The 13,891-nt window shown below is 43.4% G+C and overlaps 1 protein-coding gene across 1 annotated transcript in view; it reads left to right on the top strand.

Moving 5' to 3' along the window:
- The first annotated feature begins 201 nt into the window (after positions 1-201).
- Positions 202-13,891, top strand: part of NLK (nemo like kinase) — a 253,763-nt gene continuing 240,073 nt past the window's right edge. The window contains exon 1 of the mRNA XM_063956046.1: positions 202-1,662. Within this exon, the coding sequence (XP_063812116.1) occupies positions 1,199-1,662 (464 nt within the window). The 5' untranslated portion in view covers positions 202-1,198. The remainder of the gene's footprint in view (positions 1,663-13,891) is intronic.

The following is a 13,891-nucleotide window of genomic DNA, read 5'->3' as shown; positions in this document are numbered from 1 at the left end:
TTCCACACAGGTCAAAGAGGGCATGTCTAGGGCAGTAGGCGTCAGGAAGACATTAGACGCGATATGCATCAATCTTCCGTCAAGTCCCTCCCCTCTACTCCCATTGGTTCGATTCTTATCTCCTCCTCTCTGTTGCTCCGACAGCGACGCCCGCCCGCTTACGCCCTTCCCCTAGACAGCATTGGCTAGCCGTCACTGAGTCGGCGCTTCTGATTGGCTGTGACTGCTGTCAGACGGACGCGGCGTCAGGTGGCTGGGCTGCCCGCGTCTCGCTGCTGCTGCTGTTTCTGCTTAGCCTGGCAGGCGGCTGTGACTGGTCGGACGGTGCTGGCGGCGCCTGGGAGCCCCTTGGATTGTGTCGCCCCGACCTCCGCTGTCGTCGCCCTTCTCCCCCTGTTCCTGTCCGCGGCGTCTGTGGAGCTGTCAGTCGCCAGGAGAGCTGCCACCCCGGGAGGAGAGCATCCGGGACACCTCTGTTGCTGCTGGTGTCTGCCCAGCTATAACGCAGGGCTGTCCTGTGGCCCCAGCTGACCCCTCTACCCCGGACCCCGGCCTCTACGCCCTCCCTGTGCTGCCTCCTGGCTGTCAGCTGTAGGACCGGACGTCTGGCCTGGGCAGCTGTCACATCCTCCCTCCTTCCCCTCCTGCCACCCTCTGCACTCCCTCAATGAGAGATAGACCCAGTTAGCTCCATGCTGATGCCCCCCAACCTTGTGGTTCTTATTGCCCCCCTGTGTATATGTATTTACTGGCAGGGTGGCCTGTAGTTGCCCCTGGCTTGGTGACTGTCTCCCTTCCAGGATAGAGGAGGATGTGGGATGGAAGGGCCAGGCTGGCATTTATTTCGTAAATCCTGTGGTGTGTGGCATCTTGTAGCAGAAGGCTGGGGGGAGAAGTTGCTCTACTCTTGGAACCTTCCCAATTTTAAAAAGAAAAATATGGAGTTTTAGTATTTAAAATAAGTTGCGGCCTGTGGGGGGTGGGTGGGAAGGGTGTTTTGTATACTTGTTGCGGAACATCGGCCCAGAGTGAAGTGGAGATAGGTATTTGGTGAGTCTTTGCACCGTGATAAGCAGCTGGAGAAGTTTGGGTATAGGATGAGATTTGTTTCTAAGCTGTCATAGTCCAGGTGATCTGTCTTTATGGCCCAGTGACTGGGTGACCTGTCAGTACGATACATTGGAGGGCATTTCTGTGAATGTCTCTTTGCGGTACGCCTGCCAATGCAAATATGATGGCGGCGTACAATGGGGGTACGTCGGCAGCGGCTGGGGGCCACCACCACCATCACCACCACCATCTGGCCCACTTGCCCCCTCCTCACTTGCACCATCACCACCATCTGCATCCCCAGCATCATCTGCACCCTGGCTCGGCTGCTGCTGTACATCCTGTGCAGCAGCATGTGGGCTCTTCCTCATCCTCAGCTGCTGCAGCAGCCGCTGCCGCCGCAGCAGCGGCTGCCATGCTCAACCCTGGCCAGGCCCAGCCATACTTTCCATCTCCTGCTCCAGGACAAGCACCCGGGCCAGCGGCGGCAGTGGCACCTGCTCAGGTGCAGGCAGCAGCAGTAAAGCATCACCATCAGCATGCTCATCATGCTCAACAACTGGATATTGAACCTGATCGACCCATTGGCTATGGAGCTTTCGGTGTTGTCTGGTAAGTGTCTGAAACTCTACAGACCTTTCCATAATTTGACGTGCAGGTGGCAAGAGGTCATCTTTGACAATAAAATGAGAAGTGATGGTTGTTTATCAAACTTGGAGTGGTGTTCATTTGTCTGTAAATTAGGTACGGGCCATTTGGTTTGATGGTGGTCAACTGTTTCTTACAACTTGTTGCTGGCACATACATTTTCACTAAACCTGCACTTCCAACTAAAGCGCTTAACATCTGGGGGTTTTCCACTTTAAAAGACTGCAGAACGGGATGTGCGGATGCTAGAACAAAGACAAGCCCCAAAGTCCACAATCGGGGCTCCTCATTTCGCCCTACTCTCATCCCAAGGCAAAATGTCACACCTCCTCTCTCTTTTCAATTACTGCTGAGACTAAACATGGAACCAGAGGAAAAATGGTTACACAGAGCTGCCCCGTTTGGGCTGAGGCTATAACGTTCCACTCCCTACTTAGGTGGTAGTGCAGTTTTATTTCAATAAGTTCCCAAAAAAGTGTTGGGATAATGTGGGTGGAGATGAGAAGTAATATTTTGGATTTCCTCTTCGTTATGTGTTATTGATGCTTATTGCTTTTCCCTGCCAAACATAAAGTTTATATTTGGGAAGATCTTACACTATGACGTATTTATTATGGAAGTGTGATGGTCTAGATCTGTGGTAGCCAACCCTGGTCTTCGAGAGCTACCAGCAGTTCACGTTTTCCAGGTCTCCTCACAGAGTCACAAGTGAAGTAATTAGCGCCACCTGTGGATCTTTTAAAATGTGTCGGTTAGTAATGACTACACCTGTGCACCTGCTAGGTAAGATGGAAAACATGAACTGTTGGTTGCTCTCGAGGACCAGGGTTGGCTACCACTGGTCTAGATGATGCATGCATCATTTCTTGGAATCCAGTGCTCTTCCAGTGTGGGAATGGGGCTGAGCTCTCTGTTGACTCCTGTGTCCCAGTGGTGATGACCTATTCTCTATACGTGGGGGTAAATTTACTAAGATAGGAGTTCTATTTAAGATGGGATGTTGCCCATAGCAACCAATCAGATTCTACTTCTCATTTATATAGCACCTTCTAGAAGATAATACCTGGAATCTGATTGGTTGCTATGGACAACATCCCATCTTAAATAGAACTCCCACCTTAGTAAATTTACCCCGTGGTGAGAAATGGAGACAAATCATCCATTTAATAGCTGACAAGAAGCTACGTTTACTAAATAATTGGGTTGGCAATCAATAACCGTAACCAAGTTGTTCAAAATGGCGAATATATCAATTATACTGGTTCACCATCTTCAGATGAATTGTAGATGTTAGTGCAATTTGCTGAAGGCATTGTTCGTCACTAACCTGGAAATGGAGTTAGTTTTTGTTAGTGAAGAGGAGAATATGTTCCCACTCGTGAAACGCGGCGTCATTAGTCTACACAATATCAAATCCTCAATCACCATCTGCAGTCTGACTTCATTTAAAGCATGCTGCTGAGAAGTAAAGACTAGAGCATCTGAAATATTGGCTTTTTGTAAAGCAAACCTCCCAAAAAAGCCTCTGTTTCTGAATCCATTCTCAAAGGCAAATGAGATTAAAAGGGTTTCATTTTATTTTTTTACATTTTTATCGTCCTAATGATATGAGTTCCCTAATGCCTTTTCTGTCTCTTCCCCTGGTTTAAATATCCTTATCCGTGAAATCTTTCTAAACTGCAAACACTGCAGCATTTTCAGCCTGTGACAAATTAATTCTCCGTTATGTCCCCTTTTTATCCAGCTTTAATTTTATTGATAGTCTTTATAATGTAGCTTGAACTGGGATTAAAACATTTCAATTAGGATTTGCTGTTGTCCTCACAAATACCCCAACGTTGTCTGGCTGTAGAAAATGCGACTGGTATTCTGTTTGTGTTCCTTTATTTTTGTATATAATTGGATGACATCTGGTATTTGTGGCTAATTGCTATTCCATTTAGAGTGTTCTTTAACCCATGTACTCTAGCTAATGTTTAAGAAATGAATGTACTCATCTGAACGGAAGGTTTTGGACTGCAGGTTGGCATAATTGTAGCCAGAGGGAATACGCTGACACTGATTTTCTCTGATCATATATATTGGTGTGTATACACAGTACAGTATCTTGTGATACAGATGACCAAACATGTTTAAGCGTAGTACTACAGGTTGAGTATCCCTTATCCAAAATGCTTGGGACCAGAGGTATTTTGGATATCGGATTTTTCCGTATTTTGGAATAATTGCATACCATAATGAGATATCATGGCAATGGGACCTAAATCTAAGCACAGAATACATTTATGTTACATATACACCTTATACACACAGCCTGAAGGTAATTTTAGCCAATTTTTTTTATAACTTTGTGCATTAAACAAAGTGTGTCTACATTCACACAATTCATTTATGTTTCATATACACCTTATATACACAGTCTGAAGGTCATTTAATACAATATTTTTAATAACTGTGTGTATTAAACAAAATGTGTGTACATTGAGCCATCAGAAAACAAAAGTTTCACTATCTCACTCTCGCTCAAAAAAGTCCGTATTTCGGAATATTCCGTATTTCGGATATTTGGATATGGGATACTCAACCTGTATGATTTTCCTCTCTTTTGAGCCTTCAGAGGTGTAAATGGGACACTGTACTCATAACTCTAGACAAAATTAAGTGGTTTATTTGGCAGTGTGTCCAAATTAATCTAATGCACACCAATTGCAAATTATTTTTGTAACGTTACATGGCTAATGATAGTCATTTCACTGCTCCCATTAATATCAGTGTTACAGATTTCTACACAGTACAATGCAGTAGTTATGTAGTAAAGATTGTCATTCTAGAATTTGGTGCCTCATATATTTGTCACCTATTTATTTATTTATTTTCTCCTTTGCATACTGTACTTTCATCTTTGCATTTGTAAAGTGCATCTGTTTAAGAAAATGAGGTCAGGGACAGTCCTACCCTAAATATGCATTTGTGAACAGCTCACACAATTGCAGCTCAGCGTTTAATTGGTCAGTTGCATTTTGTTACCATGCATATTTTAAAGTGATAGTCACATGTAGTAAGGTTTATTTTTTTTTCTAGCTTTATCAAGTTAGCATTTTCCAAGGCACAAGATACCGTAATAAACAGGTCACTCACCTGTTAACTAACCAGATAAGAATTCCTGTAGCCTTGACCTGCCCAGTAATTGGTGACTGCTAGCAAGAGCAATTTTTTATTTTTATTTTTTTTCCCCGTGAAATGTGATCTTCAATTAGAATAACATCAGTTGAGTACATACAATTTTGTTTGTTGCTGAAATGAAGTTTGTGGTAGATATATATGGTGAAACTAAGGAAATTGTGGATTAAATACAAATTTTCTTAAAAAAAATAAACAGTAAAAACAAGTTTCCAAGGAGGATGTTTGTGCCACTCCTTGCATGGGCGCTAGTAATGCACCAGACATTTTTTTTATTTTACTATGGATAGCATACTATGTTATGTCACTGGTCTGCTTCTTATTAGTTTCCATGTCACTTGTTGAATCAACCTTGTATTATAATTTAGAAGACCTTTATGGTTGTAAATTTTCTTTGAAACATTAAATTGCCATTTAACAAATCCGAGCACCTCTTCCCACATTAACCATAGGGCATATTCAATTAGCCTAATATTATGCTAGGAAAATCTAGCTTGGTTTTCTCCCATCCCATAGCATAGATGTTGGCGGAATTCAATTCTTGTCGCAGGACCCCACGCCCACCAGCAGCTTTTTATATGTTTCTGCAGACGGGCGCGAGAATTTAATTTCAGCTCGCTACACCCGGTGGTGGCGAGCTGAAATGCACGAAAAGTGACCCATTTTGGCAGCCAAACAGGTCTTTTTGCATCGCAACCCATTTGTTTAGTTCGGTTTTCCCGCTTTACACGGCTAAACCCGACTGATATTGGCACGATAAGGGGGATCAATTGAATATCGCCTCACGATCTCCCGTCAAACATTTCCCCCTAAGCATAAATTTAGGTTTTCTCACCATAGTAACTTGTTGCTTAGATTTCATATTGATTGTTAGTGTTGCAGATGTGAGGAACACTCGCTTGTACAGAATGTCTGTTGGCGTGACAGAACAGCATGCAAATAAAGTGTTTTCCATAGACTTTGTCCTATGTGTTATGTAAAGGAATAGCACATCCTGGGGTATCTGGTTTCATAAAAAGCTGCTAATTTTGTATCAGAAATTAGAATAATGATCATGAAACAATAAAAAGCTAGAGTTAAAACCTTTGATAAAATAAAAGTTACATCTAAAGTAATTTATAAAGTGAATATATGTGCACATGTTGGTGGGTGCAGGAATCCGCTGTGCATATTGTGCTTATTCTAAGGTGGTAGTAGTAGAGGTAGTTGGCCTTTGTACTGTTTGTAGACACAGGTCCTTATTACTTGATAATGTGGGAATAAAGCCATATTGGTGACATTCATTACATTTATTTATATGCTGCCCATATCGGCTACTGCTCTAGGGAGTTTGCAATCTGTTCTCTGTCATATGGACCCACTCACTAGACACAATTACTAGGATACATTTTGTTTGTCAGAAGTCAAATAACTATTACCGCAGCTAATTGATTCCCCCCCCCCCCCCCCCCTCCCACACCTAGAGGTAAGAATGCTCAGCTGCAAGTTTAGAACTATTCAGCATTGGGGTCAATTCAATTTGCTGACAGTTGAATAGCGCCGGGAATTAGCTCCCGGCGCTATTCAATACAGCGCCATATGACACTTATTTGTCGGGAATTCCTTTCGCACCCCCTGAGGGTGAGAGCAGAAATCTGTCAAAAGTGCTGGCGTACGGCTGGCGCGAGGCTAATTCTGTTGGGAATTAGCATCGCGCTGGGCACTTAAGTCGGAGAATGCCCGTTCTCCCGAACAATCAACCTGTTAAGTCCGGGAGAACGGGCATTTGCTGACTTAACATGAGTAGAATTGAGTAGCGACGGGAGCTAATTCCCGGCGCTATTCAACTGTCGGCAAATTGAATTGACCCCAATGAATTTGGAACAATACAATATTTGATAAAGTAATATTGGTGTATATACGAACAACAAGCTAAAGGGAGTTGGAACTTGTGCTCAAAAACAAAATAACCAGCTATCTGTGAGTGGTTCATCCCGCCAGATATCCTCTCTAGTCTGCATCTTTGTGCTGTTTCCTATTAAATAATCTGCTTATTCTACATTGCGTTATAGTAAAGGAGAGTAGAGCAGCGCAGGGAGAGCTAGGGCAATAGTGCTGTAGATCTGAGAAGGAATGGCTGCAGCTAGAGAATGGACACAGTGGTCCATGAAAATAAGTTTCCTATTCCAAAGCTACATCCTTTTCTATATATACTGTAGTGTATATGGGGAGCACACTTTATTAGGGTGTGGTATGATATGTCGACATGAGAATGTGGAAATGGTCCTAATATCGACATTAACAATGTCGACTGTCATCAGGTAGACAGTAATTAAATGTTGACATATTGTCCGTGGTGGCCCAGTGGTAATTTTAGTGGGTTCCACAGCAGCTTCCAGGTCTCGGCGGTTATGTGACTGGTACTTCCAGGTCAGGACTGACTGTCAATACATCGCCAAGTGACACTCAATTGTCGGGAATTCCCGACGCTATTCAACTGTTAGTGAATTGAATCGACCCCTAGGTCGACATGTTTCCTGTCAACATTTTATTTTTAACAATGTTGACATTACAGCGGCTATTCAATTGTTTTTAAGGTAGCAATAATTAATGGAGTCTGTTGCTCTAATTGGGCGAGAGTGCGCGGGAGGCTGCAAGCAGAATTGTGAAAAATCCTACTTTCGGGCGCTCAAATGACACTTTTCACGTCACGGCCATTAATTTAAACTGGGGCCCATTATCGCCGTCCAAAAATACAATTGAATATCCGCCTATGAATTGTCGATCTTTAGACTGCATCCCCTTATTAGGTACAAAATGAATGGCTATCACACCATTAATACAAAACTTCAACCCTTTTGGTAGTCGTGGTTTGTGTGTATGTTTATACTGTTTATGGAGGAGAGAGAATGCTCTATATATTGATTTGATTTTTATTTTTTTTAAAAGTTTTTTTATTTTTATTTTGATGCACCCTATGAAATATAGATTTGAATGGTCACATGTTAGTACCATGTCATTGTGCACAGACTATAGCGCATTAATCAGAGGAGGGTTATCTGCAAGGTCAGTGTTTAAGAGGCTTTACATTTATCAGTCTTTAATAGACTCTCTGTTCTTTAAAGGATGCGTTATACAAGTAGAGTAGAGGACATACTCCTATCCATTTCAAACCACAAAATAATATACTACATATCAATCAATATTTATTTAAGGTTCCCTATGGCTAAATAACCATAAAAATGTAAATTATGTTTTATAGTCTAATAATATGATTTATTTTTATCTTTTCATTGGAGCCCAGGTGCCAACACATCACGCAGTGCTTTACAGTATATTGAGAGGATCATAATAATACACCATGAAATGATAACCCCACATAAATGAAATTACAATTGATGCCTAAGGTAGAGGAGTGAGAATTGTGGCTGCCGGAAAAGTGTATTTGGCTATTGTTTGACATAAACAATATTAACTACCAATATGTATTGGCATTTGTGGGGGTGGGTTTCTTCAGTTTATGGCAGCAGAAAATATAAGTATAGCTATAAAGGGGTAATTCAATTGTTTAATGGGTGACCATAGGAGCAATTCAATTGTTCTCCACCTTGGGCGTTAGTTCTGTGTGTGTGTGCCCATTGTGCCGGGTGTAGCCACGCAAAGCTGCTAAACCCATCTAAACTGCTGACTTATCACACATTTCAGTTTGCCGCCTCAGGAGGCTGAGAGCTGAAATGTGTCTCCCCCGTGGCTATACGTGCTTGAACGGAGCAACAAATAAATTACTCCATTGGGCATGACCAAGTGGTAGCCACGGGGTAGAACAGTTGAATTGCCACCTGTAGTGTAATACCGACAATGAAAGATGGTGACTTAAAGTAAACTGCCTGTGGCTTATGATGGGTACACACTACGCTAGGCCTATACAACTGGTGGATCTCCACCTGTTGTGAAACTACAAGTCCCAGAATGCCCTGTCACACTTATACTATTAGGGAATGCTAAAACTGCGGCAGGGCATGCTGGGATTTGTAGTTTCACAACCGCTGGAAGCTCCAGGTTGGCCAGGTCTGCACTACGCGATGTGTGCACCCAGCGACATCGTGAGATGGGATCAGGTAGCCGGGCAGGGGTCGGCAAGTGCATACTGCATTCAGTAGCCCGTATCGTCGACGACATCCCTAGATTGATCTGCATGTATAGATGATGAAATGCGGGAGCGAGCATAGTGCATACACACTGGGCAATATTACAAAGGCTATCGCTCAGAAGAATGAAAATGAGCGTTATCGTTTAAAATATCACCTAGTGTGTACGCACCTTACGTCGTGGTAAACTGCATCTTCGGGGTTAAGTGCCAAACACGATGCTGTTACTGCACTCGATAAAGCCCAACTAGCCTGGAGGTACTAGTTAATGCAGATTTCTTTTGAGGTTGTGAGAATAAATCTGCTAGTCGCGGGCTTACCGGGCACTTAACCCAGAATCTACATCCCTGCAATGCTAATTATGTTCCTGCCTGCTATTGGGGTGAACATGTCATTTAAGGCCTGTGTCTCATAATTTGGGGCTGAGGCACAGGTGAACGCAAGACCATTTGCAAAGTCCCCTTCTCCACTCTTTAAAAGGTTTGAATGCCTTCTAAAGGAATCCAGTTACGTGGGAGCAAGAATCCGGTATGTCATACCGGCAGACAGGAGACCGGCTGTCAGTATACCAACAGCTGCATCCTGTCTGCCGGCAGTGAGTCCCCTCACGGGCTCTCTGTGCTCCCCACGTATCGGGTCCTCTGGCGATGCTTAGCTCTCCAAAGGTTCTATTGCCACTCGGATGGTGGCATGGACCCACCAACCGAATGGGAATTACGCGTGTGTATTGGCATTCCTCCCCTTGGTAATGTACCGGCTGTCGGGATTCTGGAGTCTGTCTCCTGAACGCCGGGATCCCGACAGTTGGCATTTTGACTGCATCCCATGAACAATGTCAGCACTTGCGTTAAGTCTGTAGCAATCCCAGTGTAAATAAGCTGGGCATTCTCTCCATCTCATGGGGCTATGCCAGACTGATTTGCATGATGGTGAAATAATTCAAAAATATTTTGTTTTTCAATAAAGATCAATTCCTGTTAGAGTTGCATAAAGTTAAACTCTTGAGAGAAAACGATTCTTCCCGTTAGCAAGCATGTGGCAAAGTGGGGCAATGCTGTACCACTGGCACAACCCTTAATGCCTTTTAGAAATGTGCACATTACGTATCTAAGTACCCAGTACTTAAATAATGTTTCTGGTTTCTAGACCTGTTCTCTAGATCAAGTTTATAACGTGCTGACAACCGTGTGATTACAGTGCTGCTAAAATGTGTAACCCTCGCATTCAGTCACCATTAGTTCATGTGGACGTACCCAATTTATTTTTGTTACTCCCAGTGAATTCCTAAAGTCTTATGAGTTAATTGAATGTAATTTTGTTTACAGTGTTTCTGTAGGTACAGTTTGTTGCGGCATCATTAGATAAGCGACTATAAATAGCAAGTTATCCTGTGCTAAATTTAGCAGTCCTGCATTCATTCGATGTGAATAATTTATATCGGCAAGACGAAATATTTTATAGTTGCACAGTTTTGATAGTGTGAATATGCTTTACTTAATACTATTATGATGATTTTATTTAACATAAATATTCTTTGAAAAGAGAGCAGTCTTGGTTATTGTGCCCTGTTAATCTTCCTCTGGGGTTTGTTCTGCACGACTTCTTTCTGAAGTTGCCGTTGTAACATTTACTAATCTTGAAGGATTATTTTGTGCGCGCACTGCGTTGATGGGGGCTTACTCAACTACCAGCAGCTCTTCCTCCTCTGACCTTCTCTGTTAAATTGAATAATGAAAGTTTCTACCTCCAGGATGTCAAGCTAAACATATCTGCAACAAGCATTAAACACAGTCCGTGCCTGACTAGCAAATGTTGCGTTGTACCAGAGAAAGGTTTTTTTCCTTCGTCCTCTTGCTGGTCTTTTGTTCCTTTCGTATTAAACCCTGCTTTATTGGCCGCAGCTGCAGTGAACAGGAAGTTGCTTGTTAATATACATCGTCCTTCTGTCCTGTCTAATTTTTTGCATAACTTGGCGTTCACCTTAAACGAAACATGCACCGACAATTACACCAGCTAGAGAACTGTATGCTATTGTGTTCCTCTGTCGCTGCAATAATGTTTCAGCCCTTTTCTTTGATGCTAGTAAAGCTAATTATCTACTGATTATTTATAAATCTCTACCAAGTGCCAAGGTTATAGTTGCCTTTAAAATTAAATGGTCTCTAGATAATGCGTATAGATGATGCCATACAATAGTCTAGAGTTTGTAATTATTGATCACCATTTCATTTATACGCTTCCAAAACCTTATTTTGTGAAAGAGCCCTGATTTGATGGCTTTAACTTCTCACATGGCTATTTGATAGCATCCTGTTGTCCCAGTGGCCTGTCCAGGTAGAGTATTGATCCATGTAATTATCAGTGTGTATTTGCACCAGTACTCTGGTTCCCACAAGTGATCCGGCTGCTGACACGGCCTGTGTGTACCTCTGTGTGGATCGGTCTCAGTGTGTAACTGCACCCTCACTGTATGGTTTATGTTGGCTTCCAGCACTGATCCGTCTTTCCATGTGGAAGGAGACAAAAGTACCAAATCAGCATAGGTATGTAGCCGTATGGGTATGCGCAGTACAGATTTGCATACATCTAAATCCCCATTGAGAGAAGGTCTTTTCCGCTGATTGACACATTTCTTGGAGTTACAGTATGTGTACATGCCCTTGATGTTGTTCTCCCCCCCCCCCCCAGCAAGACAGAAATAAAATGCTTTGACTCGTAAAATCCTTTGTGGGGAAACCACAAGGAAGCCAGTGGTGTGCTATGTAGATATATGGGGTACTTTTGGCCTGTGTGGTTGTGCTCAAGACATTCCTACTTTCTGATCAATGGGCTTGATTCAATTCTAAAGGGCCCCATACACTACAGCGACATGTCGGACCCTCATGTCGCATAAGATTTCCCTTGAACCGCCCGGCAGCTTCCCGGGCGGCAGGATCACATACGATACATCGTAAGCGGCCCTTTTGCATACAATGTATCGTATGTGATCCAAGCCATGCCTGTGGGATCTGAGATATCATGAGTGCAGCACTAATGACCTAGGGGCTCTGATCCGATTCTCACTGGGACGCGCATCCGATCGGAACGAAAACACATACGACTTGACACTTTTCATACAATATATCATCCCGAAAGGACGGAATCGCATGAAATCGTGCAAAATTGTTGTAGTGTATGGGGCCCATAAGAGTTTAATAGCACCGGGAATTAGCTCCCGGGGCTATCAATAGAGCGCGCTGTGACACCCTATGGTGGGATTTCGTCTTGCACCCTCGGAGGGGTGCAAGCAGAAATCCGACAAAAGTGCCGGCGTGATGGTGATTTTTGCCCTTAGTGTGGTGTAAACAGCATTGCGCCGGGCACTTTATTGGGAGAACGCAGGTTCTCCCGACAAAACAATCTGTATAGTCCGGGAGAATGGGCATTCTCTGACTTACCGCTGCGCTGTATTGAATAGCCTCGGGAGCTAATTCACAGCGCTATTCAACTCTCTTCATATTGAATCGAGCCCAATGTGACTGTCAACACGATTAATATGACTTGTACTTCAGGTTTTGCAGCACTCTCCGCATTCACTTGTATACACGCACCTTACATGATTTCTTCTACTGAGTACAGAAGTTTTTTTGTGATGCTCTAAAATACAGTATGGGGATAAAGGGAGCTGTTTTCAGCTGCAGGACTTTGGAGAATAAGAAATGAAAGCAGAATAAATCCGTTCAAGTCTTCATCTTCTGTGTAAGGAAACTAAGTGAGCTTTAATGAGGTTGTGTTATGAGTAAAGGCTGCCTATACAGTTTGATTAGGTGATATATGGTGGTGATCTGTTCTGAAGAAACCTTTATTGGGTGAGTTAGATGCTCCATTCACAATAAAGTAGAGTGATCAAAAAAATACTTAAGCAATTATCTTATTGTGATTTTATTATCCTATGTCTTCAGTTATACCGTATGAGGTATTTTAAGAAGTTTCCAAAAGGTGTGTGTGTGTAGTGCAAAGTGTACGGTTTCCTATTAGGAGTCACTGGCTAATGCACTAATGTTAATTCTTGTCTGTGCTAATGTTCTGTGTAATGAATTCCAGGCGTTTCATCAGGTCAGCATAATATTGCACTTGCATGTCAGCAGTCTATAGACCCTTTGGCACTTAGTTTGTTCTTTTACAAAGTCTTCAGGACTGTCTGGTACAGTTAAGTAGGCTGACATGTGTGATTTACCTGATACTCTTGTCTTCAACCGTGGCATCTCCTCTGTGCTTACTGCAAAGAGCCAAGGCATGGTGCTTTATGGATCCTTCGATCGGGTGGTATCCGGCCTACAGTAGGTAACTGAGAGCTCTTAACTGCTTACCACTGGCTTCAGTCTACTGTTTTCAGTTTGCTGTTGGTAAAAGAGTATAGCCTAATTTCTCTAACGTCCTAGTGGATGCTGGGAACTCCGTAAGGACCATGGGGAATAGCGGGCTCCGAAGGAGGCTGGGCACTCTAGAAAGATCTTAGACTACCTGGTGTGCACTGGCTCCTCCCACTATGGCCCTCCTCCAAGCCTCAGTTAGATTTCGTGCCCGGCCGAGGTTGGATGCACACTAGGGGCTCTCCTGAGCTCTTAGAAAGTTATAGTCTTAGAATTTGTTATTTTCAGTGAGACCTGCTGGCAACAGGCTCACTGCAGCGAGGGACTAAGGGGAGAAGAAGCGAACCTGCCTGCTTGCAGCCGGATTGGGCTTCTTAGGCTACTGGACACCATTAGCTCCAGAGGGATCGACCGCAGGCCCAGCCTTGATGTTCGGTCCCGGAGCCGCGCCGCCGTCCCCCTTACAGAGCCAGAAGCAAGAAGATGGTCCGGAAAATCGGCGGCATGAAGACTCTGTCTTCACCAAGGTAGCGC

Source organism: Pseudophryne corroboree, chromosome 2 (genome assembly GCF_028390025.1).
Source record: "Pseudophryne corroboree isolate aPseCor3 chromosome 2, aPseCor3.hap2, whole genome shotgun sequence".
Lineage (NCBI taxonomy): Eukaryota > Metazoa > Chordata > Amphibia > Anura > Myobatrachidae > Pseudophryne > Pseudophryne corroboree.
The sequence above is the reverse complement of the archived record's forward strand: the minus strand, read 5'-3'. Positions and strand labels throughout refer to the sequence as shown.